The 22,251-nt window shown below is 42.2% G+C and overlaps 1 protein-coding gene across 4 annotated transcripts in view; it reads left to right on the top strand.

Moving 5' to 3' along the window:
- The window catches only part of NUP214 (nucleoporin 214), an 86,188-nt gene that overhangs the window by 30,207 nt on the left and 33,730 nt on the right, over positions 1 to 22,251 (top strand). For all 4 annotated transcript variants that reach the window (XM_088841085.1, XM_055399181.2, XM_055399180.2 and 1 more), the window contains exons 19-27: positions 945 to 1,127; positions 2,065 to 2,150; positions 2,250 to 2,333; positions 4,183 to 4,443; positions 5,186 to 5,347; positions 7,483 to 7,582; positions 17,415 to 17,490; positions 18,835 to 18,913; positions 21,706 to 21,796. In XM_088841085.1, the coding sequence (XP_088697211.1) occupies positions 945 to 1,127; positions 2,065 to 2,150; positions 2,250 to 2,333; positions 4,183 to 4,443; positions 5,186 to 5,347; positions 7,483 to 7,582; positions 17,415 to 17,490; positions 18,835 to 18,913; positions 21,706 to 21,796 (1,122 nt within the window). The remainder of the gene's footprint in view (positions 1 to 944; positions 1,128 to 2,064; positions 2,151 to 2,249; positions 2,334 to 4,182; positions 4,444 to 5,185; positions 5,348 to 7,482; positions 7,583 to 17,414; positions 17,491 to 18,834; positions 18,914 to 21,705; positions 21,797 to 22,251) is intronic.

The raw sequence follows: 22,251 nt of genomic DNA, 5'->3' as shown, positions 1-22,251 counted from the left end.
TGGTAAGACAGAGGTGAAAATTGATCTTCCCGACACTGGCAGGGGCAGATTCTGTAGCCTGGAGCCCTTGTCCCTGGGGGCAGTGGGGCCCCTTTAGAAGAGGTTTCAGAGTGCACTCCCCTGTTGCTAAATTCATGTTCCTCCCCAGATGAGAGAATGGCTTGACCTGACAGCGTGAACATTCTGCTCAGCTTGACAGTTGGACTACTCTTGTCTAATTAATACGTTGACTTTTTAAAAAGTGCATGAGGCTAACAAGAAATGCCAGGCTTTCTTCTCCTTTAAACAACCCCGTGGATTTTCTGTTAATACTTGATGTGCCTTTTTTAAGTTTCCTTTCTGCAGAGTTCTGCATTTAGACCCTTCTCTAAATATTATCCGGAACCCCACTGAAATGCCTTTTAAAAATTTATGTTGAACTAATGACCTTGTCACCAGAAAGAAAAGGGCCATTGTCCTTTTCTCCTTTTAATTCTTTCGGGTGGGGGACCCCCTGCTGCCAGGCCATGTGCTGTCCTCTGTTTCTTGACAGCACTCTGAAGACATGCTTTTTTTTTTTAATTAGTTTGTTTTTTGGCTGTGCTTGGTCTTCATTGCTGCATGCAGGCTGTCTCTAGTTGTGGACAGTGGGAGCTACTTTCTAGTTGTGCTCAGACTTCTCACTGAGGTGGCTCCTCTTGTTGCAGAGCATAGATTAGTTGCTCCATGGCATGTGGAATCTTCCCAGACCAGGAATCGAACCCTTGTCTCCTGCATTGGCTGGTGGACTCTAAATGACTGGACCACCAAAAAAGTCCCTCTTAGTAACTTCCTGATGTGTCTTTCCCACTCATGGTTCTTCATTTTATTATTTTCACTGTTACAGTCCTTTTTTTTTCTTTCCAGTGGAAATTTTCTTTATTTGAACCATTCTCATACAGTTCTTTCCTCCTTGCTCTAAACAGGCGCCTGCTTGTGCCAGAACGAGAGACACTGTTTAATACTCTTGCCAACAACCGCGAAATCATCAACCAACAGAGGAAGAGGCTGAATCACCTGGTGGATAGTCTCCAGCAGCTCCGACTTTACAACCAGACCTCCCAGTGGAGGCTTCCGTTGGATGCTCCCTCCCAGAGCACCACACACAGGTGTGCAGGAGAACACGTTTGTTAATGCCGCGTGCGGTCAGTGACTGAGGTGGAAGGAGTGAATCCATACACAGAGCAAGGTGGACTGTCGTAGAGTAGTTTCGATGTGGGTTTGAAGGTGACTCTGCTGTCTTTGATCTGTGTGATCGTGGTCAGATTCCTCACCCTCTCTGATCCTTTTTCCCTCTGCCAAAAAGTGGGGCTAACAATAGCCTTCTCAGGTAGCTCAATGGTAAAGAATCCCCCTGCCAATGCAGGAGACACAGGTTCGATCCCTGGGTTGGGAAGAGCCCCTGAAAAAGGAAATGGCAACCCACTCCAGTATTCTTACCTGGACAGTCCCATGGGCAGAGGAGCCTGGCAGGCTGCAGTCTGTGGGGTCGCAAAAGAGCTGGACACGACTGAGCACGCGTGCACGCAGGGAACTGACAACATGCACCTCATGGGATTACTGGAGGGTTTAAGTCTTTAAATTGCCCAGCAGTGTGCCTGATGAGACGGGTCCTCAATAGATAATAGCTGGCACTGTAGTCATCGCATTATTGTTTAACTGAAAATTAGGATTAGATTGATCAACTTGTCTGGAAACTCAGATTTGTCATTTTGCAAGTGTGGAGATTTCAGACCCTGCCTTAGACAGTTTACCCCTGAAGTTATCAAAGTGGTAACTGCCTTTAGTCTCAATGTATAGATTTTAATTGCCCTTCTTTCTAGAGCCCTGTTGGGGTTGTGTTTGCTCTGGGGTGGGATGTAATACTGAGACTGTGATCATTTTCCCTTTGGGTTAATTCATTGTTTGGTCAGATTTTCCATTTCCTTTTCAGGATTCTCTCATCTCTTGTCTTTATATTTAGGAGGATAATGTACCATCACCATTACCCTAAGTCCCAATTTCTCAGGTCATAGTTGGTTCATACATAACATTGTCCTCTTTTAGTTTTGACAGTGACCTCGAAAGCCTACGCAATGCTTTGTTGAAAACGACTCTAGAGTCTCACACCAAACCGTTGCCTAAAGTACCAGGTAAATGCATTCTCCCCAGTCTTTAAACTCTGTTCTCTTTCATCTGCTGACCTTAAAAACCAAGTTTTAAGCATTTATGGGTTCACGAATTTCTTGCAGCTAAACTGTCCCCTGTGAAACAGGCACAACTGAGAAATTTCTTGGCCAAGAGGAAGACCCCACCAGTGAGATCCACTGCTCCAGGTAGAGGAACCCGGTCCCGAATGTTTAGGGTAAACTGCATAGTATGTTGTGTGGGAGTAGGATGGGGTTTGTGTGTGTGTGTCTCTGTGTGTGTGAGTTTCTGTGTGTGTGTGTCTCTGTGTGTGTGTCTGTGTCTGTGTGTGTCTCTGTGTATGTGTCTGTTTTCCTTTGGTTCTTTATGGGAGATAGAGAAAGTGTCTCCAGACTCTGTCATCCATCTGAATGTGGGATTAAGAAGAAGCTTATGCATAGTCAACTTGAGGTGGTTGTTTTGGCTTTTGCGCTGTGTTTTCATAATCCTCAGGTTCTGTGGCAGTGATTGCCAAGGATTTGGGGAGAAGCTGAACTGGTTCCAGGGGTCCTAGCCTTCGCTTTAGCTGGAAGGGCTTTACTTTTCTGATTTGTGTCGGATTTTGAGTAAGGCTGCATTTGAAAGAAGACATGCTCAGTAGGCACACATGACTAGTGGCTATTCTAACGAGAAATGCAGACGTAGAGCGTGCTGGTGCCCGTAGTTATGAGCGGACTTGCTCAGGGACTGTGCTGCACATTGACTTACCTCAGAACACTTTGGTACAGTGCTGTCCAGTAGAACTTCCTGCAGTGGTTGTGATGTGGGATTTGCACTGCCCAATGCAGCAGCTAACCGGTGGCCATTGAGTGCTTTAAGGGGGGTGGTACAACTTAGAGATCAAACTTCTCATTTGTTTTTCATCTAAATAATCACACATGGCTGGCGGCTACCAAACTGACATTGCAGCCTAGCAGTAGCCCTAATACAACGTTGGTTTTCTTTCTTCTTTTTTAATTTAAAAAATTCTTTTGGCTGTGGCTGGCCAGGGAAGTCCCCATGCGTAGTTTTCACTTGCAATTGTTTATATTACATTTGAAAAAAGTGAAAGCGTTAGTTGCTCAGTTGTGTTTGACTCTTTGCGCACCCATGAACAATACAGCCAACCAGGCTCCTCTGACCATGGAATTCTCCAGGCAAGAATACTGGAGTGGGTAGCCATTTCCTTCTCTAGGGGATCTTCCCGACCCAGGGATCGAACCTGGGTCTCCTGCATTGCAGGCAGATTCTTTACTGTGTGAGTCACCAGGGAAGCCCATGTTACACTCATATTATGATACATAAAATCTTGTAGAGTGATATGCCAGTAGGGCAAATAAGTCAGTAAGCATTAGCAATACTTTTAAATAACTTGAGGAGAAAGGGCTGTTTTTTGCTTGGTTTTGGTGTTTCCAATACACAGACAGTAAGTAACATGACTTCTGAAATTCATGGTAGAAAGTAACATGGTGTAAAGCCCTACCTTATAGTTTATGGAAGGAGCAAAACAGGGAAAGTGAGAATCGATTTTAGTGATTTTTTTTTTTTAACTAATTGTCTCATTCAAAGAAGCACTGGATTTACCTGGCATTGTTTGAGTCCCTCAGGACTGAGGATGTGATGTCTTCTCCAGTTTGTATTAGGCCTGTTCTTAGAAGTTTGTTGTTGGGAAGCAGGGACAGCACTGTGACTGCCTGTTCAGTCTGCTGGGGGTGTTTGTTGCTCTTCTGAGGCAGCGTTACTGCCCGTGAACCTCCTGCTTTTACCCCAGCGTGCAGCCTGTCTCTCACCTCACATTTTTTGCCTAACAGTCAAGATGTTCTTGTCCTGTACAGCTCAGTTTTGCAAAACCCATTTGAGCAAAGACTATCTTTGTTCACGTTCAGCTGCAGCTGCTTCCACGTAAAATAAGTAATAATTAAGTCGCTTTACAAATTGGATATTTCTCTAGTGACAGTGAAAATTACATAGCTTTTGGACTCGGATTGTCTCAGTTGTCTTTTGTTTTGGGCTCTGTAGCCAGCCTGTCTCGCTCAGCCTTCCTGTCTCAGAGGTATTATGAAGACTTGGATGAAGCCAGCTCAACGTCATCCATTTCCCAGTCTCTGGAGAGTGAAGACACACGGACGTCCTGTAAGGATGACGACGCAGTGGTCCAGGTCCCCCGGCACGCTCCCGTGGTTCGAACACCTTCCATCCAGCCCAGTCTCTTGCCCCAGGCAACTCCTTTTGCTAAATCTCACCTGATTCATGGTTCGCAGGGTATGATGGGAACTTCAAGTAAGTAAACAGTGGGACCAGAAACAATCTTTTCCCTAAGAGGTTCCTAACTCATGAAGGAACTGTGGCTGGGTTTTATTACTAGCACACGCAGAAGTTGTGGATTCTAGCCCATTTCTGCTAATCTTTTAGAAATTATGGACAGAGTCAAGAGATGTGTTCCCCTTGAAAGTGGTTGGTAGGATGCTGTAAGGAAGAGGAGACGCTGCAAGGCTCCCACTGTTGCCCTTTACCGTGGAGTACAGTGTGTGCCTTTCTGATCTCGGCTCGTTTCAGCTTGTAGCCATGTCCTGTCTCAGAGCTCACCAGCCATGGGGCTCATTATCTGTGGTGGCTCGCTGACAGGACCTGTGTTGGGCTGTCAGATCTTCAGCTCAATGTCAGGACTTTGTACTGACGTGGCTCCTCAGTAGCCCAGCCTAGGCGTGAGGTACTAGAATGGGGGGATTTGTGAGCGGAGGGCTCCAGTCATTGCTTGTGTGGCATAGAGGTTACGTCTCACTCAGTGTCAGGGGAAATGACCATGTAACGTCTTCTCGGGTAGAAGTGGGCAGACAGGTAGCATACAGCATCTCTGAAAGACAGAAGTGCCAACCTGTCAGTTCACCAGTATTTGCTGTTAATGCTTAAGGATTTTAAATCTTCGCAGTTTTCCCTGCAACCTAACATGGAGAATTTACCATTTTAATTTTTGTGTGTTCTTCTGTTCTGACCCACTCTCTCGCTTTACCTTTTCCCTCAGTGTCTACGCCTGCTAGCAAAATTATTCCCCACGGAGCCGATAGCACCATGCTTGCAACAAAAACTGTGAAGCATGGTGCACCTGGCCCTTCCCACCCCATCTCTGCCCCGCAGGCGGCCGCCGCAGCAGCACTGAGACGGCAGATGGCCAGTCAGGCGCCAGGTAAAAGCACCGGTACAGGGGCTGATGCTGAGCTGTCTGAGCCACAGGCCAGGACACAGCGGCCAAGAAACGGCGGGCCCTTCGCTACCTTTCAGAAAAGAGGACTGATGTGACAGCTCTCGCCTTTGGGGGGAGAGTTCTGAGAGGGCAGAGACTCAGTTGGAAACTTGCCCTTAAAGGGCTGTATAAGATCTACCACGTTCAATTAAGTTCATTTGCATCATTTCTTTTAAAATTCAACATAATGAGGATTCATCCCTATTTTTGAATAATGTCTGCTTTAAGCCTCAGAATTAATCTTCGCTGTTAGATCACCGAATAATGTTAGAGTTGTCTCCTAGTATTTTAAGGATCCGAACCACCCTTTGCAATGAGTGTACATGTGCCCGTTTTGATTTTGAGTAATGCTCAGTTTGGAGAGCCGAAGGTCACCAACCAATATGTAACAAAGCCCAGACTCCAACCCTGTGTTTTTTGTATTGAAGTACAGCTTTTTCTAAGATTGCAGTTTTAACCTGGAAACGTGAAGCTCTAAGGAGCTAATCAGCTCTTGCATTTTGTCAGTGGTCTGTGGCTCTCCATAATCTTCTACATTAAGATTTCTAGGTAATTTGCCTCAGAACTTCAGTTGATCAGTTTTTACAAGCCAGTGCTTCTCAACCAGAGGCTTTTTTAAACCCTGCCTGATTCCCCTCCAACAGTTGGCAGTGTTGCTGGCCTGTAGTGGGTAGAGGCCAGTAATGCTGCAAAAAAACTCCCAAAAGCACAAGGGAACCCTATAACAAAGGATTATCCATCCCCAAAATGTCAGTAGTGCCAAGAGTAAGAAACTTGGCTATAAATCATTTTTGTTTTAGCTGAATGAATTTTTTTAGTTTTATAACTGCTTAGAACATATACCCAATTTACACTAAAATTTTAAAAGATGGAAAAGACATGTGGTTTGATTTAGCCAAAAATAATTGTCATTAGATAATAACAGATTTCTAGGAAAAATTCAGATATTAAAACCCTTACTAAGATATCTAAAGTAGATATGAAAGAGCAAAAACAAGATAACTTTTTAATATACTTTTGAGCCTTCTGAAAAAAATAAGAAACCCTTGATGTTTTAAATATTAGTTGGACCAAGTAGAATCTTAGCATTGTACTGAACAGATCTGAAATCAAGCTGATTGATTATTTATCAACTTCAAGTCCACCAGGATTTAGGATTAGTCCATTCTCAGCAGGAGGTGGTGTCATCTCTATTATCATTTCAGAAGACGTTATTCAAAAACAGGTTTCGAAGGTGTGGGCACCTGTGAGTGTTAAGGATGAAGTATGTGCAGTCATAAGCAGGGCATCCCTGGCGACTCCCTGAAGGAGGGGGTGAAGTGAGCTGCCATAGGCCCACCATCCTACCTGGGCTACAAGTTCAGCTGTGCCCCAAAATAGTTGGAGAAGATCCAAGAGCTTTGCTTAGGCCTTGTTAATAGTTATTTATAACATTTCATAAAGTCCTGGGCTACAGTTTTAAATTATAAGATACGTACAAAAAAGGTATGAAAGCTGATAAGCCTAGGATAGCTAAGTAGGTGTCAAATCAGTCCCTGTTACCATTCCTTAATTCAGGCCTTCTTGGCCTCCACCTCCATTCTGGTTCAAACTACATTTTTCATATTTTATTCACTGTGTCTGTCTCACTAAAGCATGAACTTCTTTGAAGAAGAAATTAGACATTTTTTTGTATTCCCAGCACTTAACAGGGTCTGACAGTAATAAGCTCATGTGAAAGAGTGGTTGAACAAATGAATGCACGGTGGAGGCAGAAACACTGGTAATCCTCTAGCTCTTTCTGCCCTTTTCCAGGACAAGCCAACAATAAGGCAGGTATCTCAGCTCTGCTCTATAAAAGCTGGCTGGTGAATTCCTTTTTTCTGAACTAGTACATTTGATTAAATTCCACAGCTTCATTGAATAATCTTTATGAAAGGAGTAGGCCAGGTGTTCCGTTGAACACAGTGCCACAGAACTACCTAAAATTCCTTTATATAAGTTTGCGTTCTGCTTGTGTCCTAGTTATTCATTAGACCTGGCTAGAATTTTGATCCTGTATTGCAATTAACGTGCCTTTCTCTTCTCTATTTAAATAGCTGTCAGTACGTTGACTGAATCAACTTTGAAGAATGTCCCGCAAGTGGTAAATGTGCAGGAACTGAAGAACAATGCTACAGCCCCCTCTGCAACGGTGGGGTATGTTACCGCTTCCTTGGTGTGTTTAAGCCAATGAATTATTCTGCAGCAGTGTGGAACTGCCTGCAGGCGGCAGCAGTGCTATTGTCCCAGTGTGACTTTTTTCTGCAGAACTTCAGGTTATAAGAGGAGCGGAATGGACAGCTAAATCTCAGGCACACAATTGGGTTTTCAGGCAATTGTCCTCTCTAACTGGCAGTAACGGTTGCCTCATAAACGTTCAGAGTCTTGGCATTACATTCTCAGTGCTCTGTCTGCCGTATGTAAGTCTGCATGTGGCACACATTACAGTTATTAAGTCAGGTAAGGTGGAGGGTTTGATTTATTTTTTTAAATACTCTTGGGGCTCCTGAGTTGACACTTCAACTCTAACGCAGACTATTGATTCTAAAAACCCAATGATGGTCTCTACTCCCTTCCTTCCCCTCTCCAGGCATTCCTGTTTTTTCACGTTTCTCATATTGTTTGTATGAAAAATCACTGGTTTAAAAGACAGAAACTCTGTTTGGAGACTTCCAGCTTCTCCCCATGCCACATCTAAGAGCTGGATCGTTGCTGCCAGAACTGACTTTTAAGTGTGAATCTGTGTTTAGAATTCAAGCCATTGACTCCCTCCCACTGTTGTGGGCGGCACGGCTCATAGAACATGCCCGTGTCCTGTTGCTCCCAAGTATTTTGTAGCCAGGAGCTCTGCAGTGTGGCTCAGGGCAGAGCTGAGGGCTGTATCCTCAGTTTGAATGTAGAGACCGTGAGAACCAGGGTCATTCAGGGAGTTAGTGTCTGGTGCCTGTGACTAGTCCAACTGCAAGAACAGCCACTAACCCTGTGTTTTTTCCAGTTCACATTAGCGCTCTCCTCCCCCACCCCAGGTCTGCTCCCTGTGCTGTTTTGGCTTTATCAAGTGGCCCTGGACTTCACTAGTCCACTGGCCTTCTCTTTTTTCCACATTGGTCCCTTTATCAACACTGCCAGGAGTTCCATAGTTATCTCAGGCCACACTAACAGCCAAAAACAAGCCGAGCTTTCCTATCTTATAATGACCCTGAAGCTTTGGTATGCTGTTTAGACCAAGATGGCATTTTTGGTTGTTGTGAACTTCTCAAGGGAAAGAACTATGCATTCGAGTTTGGGAATTATAGCCAGATTCCTAGTGTAGGGTAGGCAAGGAAAAGCCACCGCAAGGCAGAATCTTACATAAGACAGGAAAAGCCAGCTTAATGGTGAAAGAAACATGGTCTGGTATTTCTGGAATATTTTAGCTGTTCTCACAATATGTTAGAAGCACCTCTTGATGATTTCCTTTATCTTATCTCAGGCTGTGTTTTCTTCCAGTGATTCATCTGAGCTGATCATTGATATGAGCTTTGTTAAAGGAGCAATTCTCAGTGTGCCCTTTTTTCTGACTTAAGAAAAATAGACATAGAAGTTTAAAAAGAGTTGAAGAAACTCTTCTTTTCTCCACAGAATCGGGCTCTAGTTATTATTTAACTTGTATGCCCAGCATGGCACCTGGAATGTTGTTTCTTTTTAATAACTACTTGTTGAATAATAGGTGAATCTAAACACAGTTGGTAAGTGGAAATTGGTATTTAGCACCTTCCCCAAAAAGAAAGCTTGAGAGGAAATTATACTCATTATAAAATTACTTACTTTCAGATTCTGTTAAGCAGTAGTTTCCTGAGTGTTTTTTGTTTTTGTTTGTTTTGTTTTTGTTTTTGGTGGCACCTCGAGCCTTTGTGGGATCTTAGTTCCCTGACCAGGGTGGAACCCATGCTTCCTGCAGTGGAAGTGTAGAGAGTCTTAACCACTGGACTGCCAGGGAAGTCCCTTCTAAGTGTATTTTAAGTATTTAATTTTGCATTTAACTTTTCCTGAGTAACATCTTAAAGAGATTTATTATAGGATGAGGTTACATGTTTCTGCCATTGGTATAGCTTATGTTCACTGGCCTCACCCCGCTCACCCCTTATATTCATTGACCAGCCATCCTGTTTTCAGGAAGAGGGCTTATCTGGGCACACTCATGCTATTTAGACTCCTCTCCAGCGCTCAGGCACTTGTCAGCGGATTCCTAAGGGAGTCTGCCATGAACATGATAACGGCCTGGGTATTTGGGGTCCAGTAGTCAGTAAGACGTACCAAGTCCCCACTGTCACGACATTTAGATTTTAGCAAGAAGGAAGCCACTTCCACTTCCATTTCACATCAGTTATTTAACTGTAGTATAATGAGTTTGATGACGGAGAGGTACAGTGTGCTAAGAAGGCTCACAGTGAGGCAGTCTGGTTGAGTCTGGGGCTGATGAGGTTGGGAAGGGAAGATGTTTCAGCTGGAAGTTGAGCGGTGACCAGAAGTTGCCAGGCAGAGTGGAAGGAGAGTGTTGTAAACAGGGGGTGCAGGCTCTGTGAAAGCCCAGGCCTAGGAAAGGGCAGAGGAAGTCTGAGTGCAGGCGAAAGGCCAGTGTGTCTAGAGACCTGGCAGGAGATGGAAGGTGAAGGAAACAGCGCCGATTGAGGTGAGGAATATGGTGGAATTGTTTATTAGTTTGTTGTTTTCCAAAACACACCCAGACCGTCATTCCTTTCAGGAATTTTGGCATTCATTTCTTGGTCCTTTCTACAAATACTTAAGCAGCATTTTGTATATGCCACACACTGTTCTAGACGCTGAGAAGAACACAGTTAACAAAACAGACCTCGCCCCCCAAAATCCCCAAACCCTGCCCTAGTCACAGAGAGACAGCTGACACGTAAGATTCATCTCAGTACAGTATTTTAGAAGGGGATAGGTGTGACGGAGAAAATTAAAGCAGAAAAGGGGTTTAGGGACTTTTGTCCGGACATAGTTGCAGTTTTAAATAGAAGCAAAGAAGGTGCTTCTCCTACATGACTAATGACTAACATGTCTCAGAAATACCAGACCATATTTTTTTCACCACAAAACTGGGGATTCTCCTGTCTTATATGTTGATAATACTCTGCCTTGCAGTGGCTTTTGACATTTTACATTTGAATGAAGACCAGAGAGCAGGCTCATGAATAACCTGAGGAAGAAAGCCCCAAGCACCAGACCTGTAGTGAGAGCTTGTCTGGCAGGTTCAGGATGAAGCCAGGCAGCCCCTGGTGGCTGGAGGGAGAGAGAAGGAGAGTGGGGTAGGGCCAGGGTGAAGTGAAGTGAAGTGAAAGTCACTCAGTAGTGTCTGACTCTTTGTGACCCCAGGGACTATACAGTCAGTGGAATTCTCCAGGCTAGGATACTGGAGTGGGTAGCCTTTCCCTTCTCCAGGGGATCTTCCCAGCCCAGGAATCGAACCCAGGTCTCCTGCATTGTGGGCAGCTTTTTTACCAGCTGAGCCACAAGGGAAGCCCTTACAAATCCGGTAACATCTGGTAAGCCTGGTTGAGGACCTGGCTGACCACTGGATGCTGAGTAACCTGATCTAGTTTACATTTGCTTTTTTAAAGCAATTTTAGTAATTTTTAAAAATACTGGGGCATAATTAACACACAGTAAAATTCACCTTTTTGTAGTCTAAAATCCCACAAGCTATGATAAATGCAGATCATTTTGTTGACCTGTGGGTTTAGCAGGAAGTTTCTGGTTCTTATATTTAGAATAGATGAGAAGGGCTGGAGTGAAGAAGAATAAAAAAGGGAGAACTGTTAAGAAGCTTTTTCTTTTTTTATTGTGGGTAAATATATGTATAACAAAATTTGTTATTTTAACCATTTTTAAGTGTACAATTCAGAGACATTAAGTATGTTTACAGTGTTGTATAACTGTCACCCCATCTGTTCCAGAACTTTTTCATTATCTCATACAGCAGTTGTATCCATTAAATAGTAACTCTTTATTCCACCTTCCTTCTAGTCCCTGGTAAACTCTAATCTACTTTCCGTCGCTAAGAATTTGCCCTATATGTAGTATTTGTCCTTTTATGTCTGGCTTATTTCACTCAAATTTTTAAGATTTATCCATGTTGTGAAGTGTTAGTCACTCAGTTGTGTCTGACTCTTTGTGACCCCATGGACTGTTTGTTATCCACCAGGCTTCTCTGTCCATGGAATTCTTCAGGTGAGAATACTGGAGTGGGTAACCATTCCCTTCTCCAGAGGATCTTCCAAACCCAGAGATCGAACCCAGGTCTCAGGCACTGGAGGCAGATAACAACCAGGGAAGCCCATGTTGTAGCATATATCAGAATTTCATTCCTTTTATGGCTGAATAGCATTCCACTGTATGTATATATCCTGTTTTACTTATCCATTCATCTGTAAGTAGACTCTTGGGTTGGGTGTTTCTCCCTCTTGACTATTGTGAATAATGCTGCAGTGAGCATTGTTGTACAGCCCTCTCTTTGAGTCCCTGCTTTTCAGTTATTCTGGGTAATGTTTTAGGAGTAGAATTGCTAGAGCATATGGCAATCTACTTTCTGAGCTGAATGTAGTTCAAACTGTTTTCCAAAGTGCTGTACCATTTTACATTCCCAATAGCAATGTATGAGGTTCCAGTTTCTCCACATCCTCACTAATATGTGTTATTGTCCATCTTTTTTATTATAGTTATCCTAATGGATGGACATGGTATCTTCTCGTGGTTTTGATATGTGTTTCCCTGTGACTAATGATATTGGATGTCTGTTTGTGTGCATATTAGCCATTTGTGTCTTCTTTAGAGAAATATCTCTTTAAATCCTTTGCCTGTTTTTTAATTGGGTTCTTTATCTTAATTGTTGAGGTGTCATTTTCTTTTTTTTTTAAATATTTATTTATTTGGCTGCACCAGGTCTTAGTTGAGGCACACAGGATCTTTGATCTTCGTTGAGGAAGATTTCTTTTTAGTTGCAGCATGCAAACTCTTGGTTGCAGGATATGGGATCTAGTTCTCTGACCAGGGATTGAACCTGGGACCCCTGCGTTGGGAGCAAGGAGTCAGCCACTGGACCCCCCAGGGAAGTCCCAGGGCGTCATATTATTTATGTAATCTAGATTCAAGTCTCTTATCAGATATATGATTTACAAATACGTTCTCCCATTCTTTGTGTGGTTTTCACTTTCTTAACGGTGTCCTTTGAAACAACAGTTTTTAATTTTGATGAAATTCAATTTATATTTTTATTTTATTGCTTGCACTGTTGGTGTCTGATGTATGTTTAAGAAACCATTGCTTAATGCAGGATCATAGAGATTTACTCCTGTGTTTTCTTCTAAGTTTTACACTTCGAACTCTTACATGTAGGTCTTTGATCTGTTTTGAGTTAATTTTTGTAAAAACTGTGATTTGTGGTCTAGTTTCTTTCTTTTGCATGTGGATACCCAGTTGTCCCAGGGCCTGTCTGGTGGCTCAGTGGTAAAGAATCCGCCTGCCAATGCAGGAGACGTGGTACATTCCCTGGGTTGGGAAGATCCCCTGGAGAAGGAAATGGCAACCCACTCCAGTATTCTTGCCTGGGAAATCCCATGGACAGAGGAGTCTGGGGAACTACAGTCCATGGGGTTGCAAAAGAGTCAGACATGACTTAGTGACTGAACAACAACCATTTGTGCTGCAAATGGTTGTGCAGCACCATTTTTGGAAAAAACCTTTTTTCCCCTTGAATTGTCTTGGTTCCCTTGCCACACTGATTGGTTTTCTAATGTTAAATCAATCGTCAGTAATAATGTATTGAACTTTTTAATATATGGTTGGACTCAATTTGCTAATATTTTGTTAATAGTTTTGCATCTGTCTTAATGAGGGATATTGGTCTGTAGATTTTCTTTTCTTGTAATGTCTTTGTTCCGTTTTAGCTTCAGAGTAATACTAGCCTTATAGAATGAGTCAGAAAGTGTTCCTTCCTCTTCAATTTCCACTAAGAGTTTCTGTAGATTGGTTACTATTTCATCCTTAAGATTTTTGTAGAATTCACCAGTGAAGTTATTTTGACTTGGAAATTTCAGTTTCTTTAGTACATATACGACTGTTCAGCTTATCTACTTCTTTGGTTGTATGTTTCAAGAAATTCATCTCACTTGAGTTGTTGAATTTATTAGCACGTTTTTCATTAATAGTCGCTTTAAATGTGTATAGATTTTATTTTCCTCTTAATAGTAATTTGGGTCTTTTTTTTAACCTCATCAGTCTCGCTAGAGTTTTATCAATTTTATTGATCTCAAAGAAGCTAGCTTTTGGCTTCATTGATTTTTTTTCCCCTGCTTGATCTTTATTATTTAATTTTCCTGCTTACTTTGGATTTTATTTACTCTTCTAGTTTCTTAAGGGGAAAGCTAAGGTCATTGATTTGATGCTGCTCTCTTCCAGCACAGGCATTTGGTGCTATAAATTTCCATCCAAGAACTGCTTTGGCTACCTCCCACAGATTTTGAATGTTATTTTTTCATTTTCATTTAGTTCAAAACATTTTGGGTTTTATTTTTTGTATACCTATGGGATATTTAAAAGTGTGTTAGTTTCTAAATAATTGGGCATTTTCTAGATATCTTTTTGTTATTGATTTTTAATTTAATTCCATCATGGTTAGACATGTTTTGTGTGACTTGAATATGGAGACTTCTGTGATCCAGAACTGGCGTCAGCAAGGTTTTTCTTTTTTAAGGGCCATACAGTAAATAATTTAAGCTTATGGGAGGTACAGTCTCTGCCTCAACTACTCAACTCTGCCGTTGTAGCCTGAGTGCAGCCATAAACAAAATGTAAATGAATGGGCATGGCTTTGTTACAGTTCAACTTTATTGACAAAAGCAGGCAGCTGATCTTTTGTTTCTAGTTTGCCAATCTTTGATCTAGAATGTCAGTCATCTTGGTAAATGTTCTGTGCCACTGCTCTTATTGGGTGGCATGTTCTATAATTGTCAGTTAAGGTGGTTCAGTTCAGTTCAATCGCTCAGTATTGTCTGATTCTTTGTGACCGCATGGACCGCAGCACACCAGGCCTCCCCGTTCATCACCAACTCCCGGAGTTTATCCATTGAGTCAGTGATGCCATCCAACCATCTCATCCTCTTTTGTCCCCTTCTCCTTCCACCTTCAATCTTTCCCAGCATCAGAGTCTTTTCAAATGAGTCAGCTCTTCAAATCAAGTGGCCAAAGTATTGAAGTTTCAGCTTCAACATCAGTCCTTCCAATGAAAACTCAGGACTGATCTCCTTTAGGATGGACTGGTTGGATCTCCTTGCAGTTCAAGGGACCCTCGAGAGTCTTCTCCAACACCATAGTTCAGAAGCATCCATTCTTTGGCGCTCAGCTTTCTTTATAGTCCAACTCTCACATCCATACATGACTACTGGAAAAGCATAGCCTTAACTAGATGGACCTCTGTTGGCAAAGTAATGTTTCTGCTTTTTACTATGCTGTCTAGGTTGGTCCATAACTTTCCTTCCAAGGAGTAAGCGTATTTTAATTTCATGGCTGCAGTCACCATCTGCAGTGATTAAGGTGGTTGATGATGATAATTTTCTGTCTGCTTATTCCATTAGTTAATGAGAATAGTGTTGGTATTTTCAAGTGTAGCTATGGATTTGCTTATTTTTCTTTCAGTTCTAGCTTTTTTTTTTTTGCCTCATTTGTAGTTCTGTTGTTAGTTGCATAAATATTTAGGATTGTCACATACTTTTGATGAAATGGAGGTAGGTATATGTTACAGTGCCATTTTCTGCCTGTGATCCTTTGATTTCTGTTTTCACTCATGGAACAGAACATTTCAGATGAAATTTCTGATGATCTCTTCTCAGGTGCATACTGCTAGTAGAATACAGTCATCCAGAATATGATAATTCCAGGTTTGGTATTTCCATCTCCTCTTGAACATTTCTAGCTGTTGATTTCCATTGTTTTGGTTCATGATCATGTACAAGTCTTTGAACACATTTATTTAGCAGTATACTGTCCTTTTCTGCTTGTTCTTTTAGATCACGGTGGATCTGATTTAATCAGTTTGTTTACTAACTGAGTTCATGAACAGCATTTATTTCTCTGCTGGGTAGTCCAGTGTGTAAATACTGTGGATCCTAATTTTGCATGTTTGGGGATTTAGGACACCCAAGAGATTTATGGCTTTATCACAAATAAACAGAAGAATAATTGCACTTAGTCTGCTTCATGCATGATTTAATTTACCATCATATCATAACTAAGTTTGAGGTATACATGTTCTAAAGTTGGATGAATTACTGCTTTTATTTTTATTCGTAGTTTTTTTTTTTTTTTAGCTCATCTTTGAGAAGGCATGAAAGATTTTCACTTCCCTTGTGACTCTCATGAGCTGCAGCCATTTTTCCACTGAAGGCTGCTGTGTCTGCCCAGGGATTTCTCAGTCCCAGCCTCTCACTCACACATTCCTTTTCTTGTTGGAGTGTAAGCAGATGGGGGAGCGTCCCTGTGCATCTGCTTGGTTGAGTATCTCCGGGGACAGGTGTACATTTCTTCAGGGAGGCACACATTTGTAGTTGCTTCTCTCTTCAGTAGAAAAATAGAGGGTTTCATTGAAAATAATTGCTTTTTTTTTTTTCCTTCTCCCTGAATCTAATAAAGTTTGGGAAGATTCTTGTGTTATTCCAAGAGCATATCCTGAGGTGACTGTAAGATTGTTAAGATGTTTGATAATTTTTTTCCCACGAGGCCTGGGTTTATTTTTGTCTCTTCTCTCGCAAGTTAACTTTTTAATGGAAAATTGTTAATCCTCCTTAAGCGGAAGTTCTGAGAAATAAAACCAGATGCTACAGTTGTTACTGCTATACCTACCAGTCAGAGTAGTTCTGGACGGACGACAGATACATCAATGAAAAGAATTGCTCCCAGGAGCCAAGAATAGAGCTTTGTGTTAAACAGGGGATTTTTTTTCCCTCACATATTTACACTCAGTGGGCTTCCCTGATGGTTCAGTGGTAAAGAATCTGCCTGCAAATGCAGGAGATGCAGGTTCAATCCCTGTGTCAGGAAGATCCACTGGAAAAGGAAATGGCAACCCTCTCCAGTATTCTTGCCTGGGAAATCCCATGGACAGAGGAACCTGGCAGTCCATGGGGTCGCTAAGAGTTGGACACGACTGTGCGACTTCACTTTCGCTTTTCACTTTCACACATTGGAGAAGGAAATGGCAACCCACTCCAGTGTTCTTGCCTGGAGAATCCCAGGGATGGGGAAGCCTGGTGGGCTTCGGTCTATGGGGTCACACAGAGTCGGACACGACTGAAGTGACTTAGCAGCAGCAGCTATTAAAATAACAGTTCCACGCCTGCTGTGTGAGGGATAACAAAAGATGGCGAGAACCTTTCGACACAGACAGGATGCGCTTTTCATATTGACACTGCAGTGAAAGTGCGGGTCGGGCGCGGAGCTGTGGTGTGTTTGAACTCTCCTGGGTGCTGGCGTGAGCTCTCAGGGCTGGTTGCTATGAGAAGCTGAGAGCCCTGCTTTGAGAAGATAGTACACACCCCATCGATCCTGAGGAACATCTTCTGAGACTTGGAAAAGAGAATCAGGAATTCCCCACATGGTCTGGAATGGTGGTGTGTGATGGGGAGGATGTGGAGAAAGCCTTCTCTTCCAATAGGAAAAAGATCTACTTCTGAATATCCATAACTTTTTTTCCTTAAAATTTTGAGAAGATACATTTTAAGGTCATTGCTTTGCCTTTTATGCTAAAGACCAAATTTCATGTAGAGAATTTATTCTTCAATCAGAAACATGTCAAATGACTTTGATTAGGGTCTGAGACGTCTGTATTCTACCCCAAAATTGGTATTATTTTTTTGCACAGAAGGTTGGCTCAGGGTTGAGTATGAGTTTCCCCTGGTCATGCCTTTCTCCTGAGCGTGTGCTTTGTGTTTTTCAGTTCTTCAGTGCCGTACTCTGCCGCCAAAACGCCTCACCCAGTGTTGACCCCAGCGGCTGCTAACCAAGCTAAGCAGGTAAATTGCTGCTTTTTGCTTTGCTAATGTGACATGCAGTGACTGTCCTTGTAACTGAAGACAATATGGTACTAAGTCCCCACACTGTTTATTTTTTATTTTATTTTTAAAATTTTTTCCCACATCTTTTCAATGAACTCTGAAAAAGACCTGTGATCCTTTCCCCACAACTTATGACGGTCTTGACCTAGTAGGTCAGTCAGGACCCAATGAAGTCTTTGTCGACCATGTGACATTCTGCATCTGGTAATCTTGGGTCGTAATTCTCTGTATGGAGGGTATCTATATGGAGTTGAAGTTTACTTTCATTTAACCTTGTCTTAGTTAACCCATACAACAACCATATAGACCAGACGGATGTTCATTAGTGAAAACGTTTCACTAATGAAGAAACCAGGGCTCAAGTGACTGACGCAGGCTTCCACCGGTAGTGAATGATGGAACCAGGGCTGGAATCCAGCTTCCAGCTTCTCCCTGCCCACTGCTTTGTTCATTGCCTCCAGGGAATAGAGTCTTCTGCTTTCTCCTATCATCCCTGTTTTTCATACTTTGCATCTTCAGTGATGTTTATTATGTCTACTTTCAGGCTTTTGCCTGATAAACATGGTCTCTTATGAAAATAGGTTATATTGTAGACAGTTAAACAATCCAGAAGAAGATAATAGGAGATGGCAGAAAGGCAGAGCAAGCCCTCTCTGAAACTTTCCCTAAGAAAACCTGGTTTCTCTGCTACTCAACTCTGTCTCTAGAAAGGTCATTTTAGATCGTGTTTGAGATTGACCCTCAGAACTTGCCTAATGTGAGTTCTCAGACATGGCTGTCTCCTCCATAGTTTGCCATGACTTAACATGGCACTTCAGCAGTTAGCATTTGGTCTTTCTTCTGGAGCTTTCCATCTTCACCTTGGAGGACACGTGGTGAGGCCCGAATTATAACAAACGAGAGAAAAAGAACATTGACTAGAGATGGAGAAGTTGAACAGCTTCGCTTCTTAACCTTGCTATAAGTCTTATTGAGAACCAGGATGCACTTCATCCATCTACTTCTTCCTTCGTTTGTGTTCCACATATCCTGATGCCTTTATGTGCTGAGCACTGCGTTAGGCACTGGGGAAGGAACCGCGGGCTAGGCAGGCAGGACCCTGTTCTCTTGTGCTTGTGGACGCTCCCACCTCTGAGGCGATGTTACGTTTACACTTACTGACCTAAATTGAAACTGAAAAACAAAATTTAACTAAACAGAAGTGTTTGTGCTTGCTTATTGTAAATTATGTTACCATTTTACATGTTCCTTTATTCCAAAGACTGTTTTGTGGGTCACATAAATGTTTTCCTCCTGTTACAGGGATCAGTGATAAATGCCCTAAAGCCATCTGGCCCCCCACCAGCATCCAGTCAGTTGTCATCTGGTGATAAAGCTTCAGGTCAGTTTGCACTTTTGTTTTAGTGAAAATAAAAGGTGAAAGATATTTTCCACAGAAGAATTTAATTGTTCTAGATCACAAAGGCAGTTGATGTGAAATCAAGTAAAGACATATTTGAAAAGCCTCAGGGGATGTAGAATCTCCAGGAAGTTCATGTGCCCTTTGGCAGCTCTGTAGACTTCTGAAATAGGAGAGCAGTAGGAGAAAGCCTTCCTTTAAACGTTTTTCCTAAAAAGGAGCACCTGCCTTGTTGGATATTGAAGTTTAGAGAGAAGTAGATTCAAACATTGAACTCTTATTTCTTCTTCTAAAGGGAAAGAAAAACTCTCTGGTTTTTAAGGACAATTCAAAAGCCAGTAAAACATAGAAAGTAAAATGGGTCTGTTACAATATAAGACAATATGATAAATGGAGAGCCTCCCTGGTGGTTCAGATGGTAAAGAATCCACCTGCAATACGGAGACCTGGATTCGATCCCTGAGTTGGGAAGATCCCCTGGAGGAGGGCATGGCAACCCACTCCAGTATTCTTGCCTGGAGAATCCCCACAGACAGAGGAGTCTGGTGCGCTACAGTCCATGGGGTCGCAAAGTCGGACAGGACTGAGCGACAAAGCACAGCACACGATAAGTGGATATAACTCAGAATTGAAAGACTGTAGCTTCACATGCTTCCAACACTCAGGCCTCTTAACTGAAATTAGTTTTTACAGTCACCATAAAGTGCTCTGACCAGGCATCCTTGCTGGCCTGAGCCCACTTGATGTTTAATGGAGGCCTCTTCTGCTGGCTCCCTGTCAGAGCCCACTTCACTTGGCATGTGTCACTGTTTGCTGCAGGGCTCTTGTGCCACCCACAGCCCAGCATTCTCCCTGTGCTCTGAACTCCAGCTTTTATTTTGATTCATGCTCTCAAGTGGGTCTTTAGGCTAATAAATTCTGTCAGAGATGCTGAACTTCACACATGAGTAGCCTGCCTACCATTATCTCTACATAGTCATGCTATCATCCCAACTTCCTCTGTAGTCAGACGCTTTCTCACTGGATATTGGGTTTATCCTCAGTAAATATTCCTTACACTCAGAAGAAAACCATTGTGTAGCCAGTGCTGTATTCTAGAATTCAGACTAATGCACAGTTTTTATCATATAAGCCTTCCATGAGAAAGCAGTATGTAGCACTTCTCGACTAGGAGCTAAAACTTTAACTTAGAAGGGAAATTTTAGTGCAGTTGTCAAAGGCTTTTGAGTCATTTAGGATTCAAATGAAGAAGTTTGTTTCCATTTCTGGCTAATATTTTAGAAGAAAGTTTGAAAGATTATATATCCTAACCCCTTTCAAGGATTTTATTTGAGAGTTTTTTGTCACTCTTGAAATTAAGAATCAAGAATATCTCAGGGGCAGTTAGCATGACTTGGAAAGAAATTTCTAAGAATCATCATTCAATGATGATTGTGAAATATTCACTCTCATTGCTAGATGTCCGTCTGTTTCTACTTGCTAGAAACAGACTTTTTTTGAGCAGGAAAATTTCCCTGAAAAACACTATTTAAGAGTTTGCAAAAGCTTCTAACAACAACAAAAAGTCATCTCTGAAACCTCTATAGAATAATTCCCTTATTAATTAATAATGGAAATACCTTCATTGTTTTCCTGATTTTAAAACTGGACCACAAAAAGTCTGGTGTGGAACTGTATAATGCAGAAAATGTGTAAGTTCCCTATTCCAGAGATAACAGCCCTCAAAGAATTGATGTGTATCTCTTGGGGTTTGATGTTTATCTATTGGTTTCTTTAAACAAAGATAGCCATATCCTGTATATACTGATCTATGATCTGTCCCCTCTCCTCCCTCCCCCCTGGAGAATATCGCGTTCATCTTTTCAGATCCAGTACAAGTCTGCCTCTCTCATTTTAATCCCTTCGCTGTACAGTTGTACCCTGTTAAGTTTTTACCAGTACTCTGCTGATAGTTCAGATTGTTCTTAACTTCTCAAAATTATAAGTAGGGCTACATTAGATATCCTTGTACACATCACATTGTATTATAGTAGTGTTTTAGGTAAGTTTGCAGATCTTTACTCCATACTTATGTAGAGAAGATGCTTTTTCTTACTGTTTGGATTGGTTTGATTTGGGCTTCTCAAATGTAATTCCCCCATTCCTCTTCTCCTTTTAAAAGGAGAGGGAAAGGTAGGAGAGAGAGTGTAGGTAATACCGCAGCCTGGTAGTAAGCAGTCACAGTATACTGGTCGTGGGGAAGATGACGGATTACACTTTAACTCTCCACACCTCTCTGTGTGACAGCAGTCGTGTTAACCTCTGTAATAAAAAACCAGGAAGTTACTAACTAATATTAATACAAGAACTCTCTGGAAAATACAGAAACGCGGCAAGAAAGCCAATAGCCATGAAGTCACTACTCAGAGATACTTAACATAACCTATTTCCTCTTGGAGTTTTTTTTCCTTTGATATATATCACATTTCATTAATTGCAATATCTACTTTCAAAGCCTTAAATTTGAACTGCACTCCAGTTACTTTGATGTCCTTCCTAGAAAGGGTAAAGTGGCATGCCTTGGTTTGAAACTGACAGTGACAGGGCCAGAGAGCCCACTCAGAGACCGTGAGCACGACTGCGTCCTCACTGTCCCCTTGACTGCTGACCTCCCGGAAGCACGTGACCTGGGGCTGCGCTTTGCATGGCACTACGCATTCAGTGCCGCAGAGAATTAAACTAAAATGGTGTTTGGTTTTTTTTGTAATGTTCTTCTTTTTTTCCCATAATTCCAGGACCGGTGGCAACCAAGATAGAAACAGCTGTGACTTCTACCCCGTCTACTGTTGGGCAGTTCAGCAAGCCTTTCTCGTTTTCTTCATCAGGGTCAGTTGTGAACTTGAGTTTTGTGGCAGATCATCAGCATCCTTACAGATTGCGTCCCCCAGTCTTATAGTCAGTGGGTATACTTACATGAAGCCAGAGCTCTCATCTCCACAATGACACATTTCATGATAGTGGGAGTGGCTTAGTGTCCTGATGTAAAGCTGTTTCCCCTTTTCGATTCAAGTTTGTGTGTGTGTTCTTCTGACTTGTTTGTTTTGTTGTTTAGGATAAGCCTTATTTGGGTAGTGGGTCTGTGGTTGCTCTAGTTTATCACACTGAGATCTTTTCATTCTGACACCATCTGGCGGCTAGGTAAGACCTTGGATGGGCTTCTCTGCCCCAAGGGGTCACGTTATACTAGACTGCTGAGCAATCAAGACAGTGGCCATTTGAGAATTTGGGTTTTATATAGATGTGGGGGAGTCCATTTCTGTTTCATTTTTTTAAAAGTGATG

The sequence above is a fragment of the Moschus berezovskii genome, chromosome 11 (genome assembly GCF_049115385.1).
Source record: "Moschus berezovskii isolate FMDL1 chromosome 11, NW_MosBer_1.0, whole genome shotgun sequence".
NCBI lineage: Eukaryota > Metazoa > Chordata > Mammalia > Artiodactyla > Moschidae > Moschus > Moschus berezovskii.
This window is presented reverse-complemented; position numbering and strand designations above follow the sequence as displayed.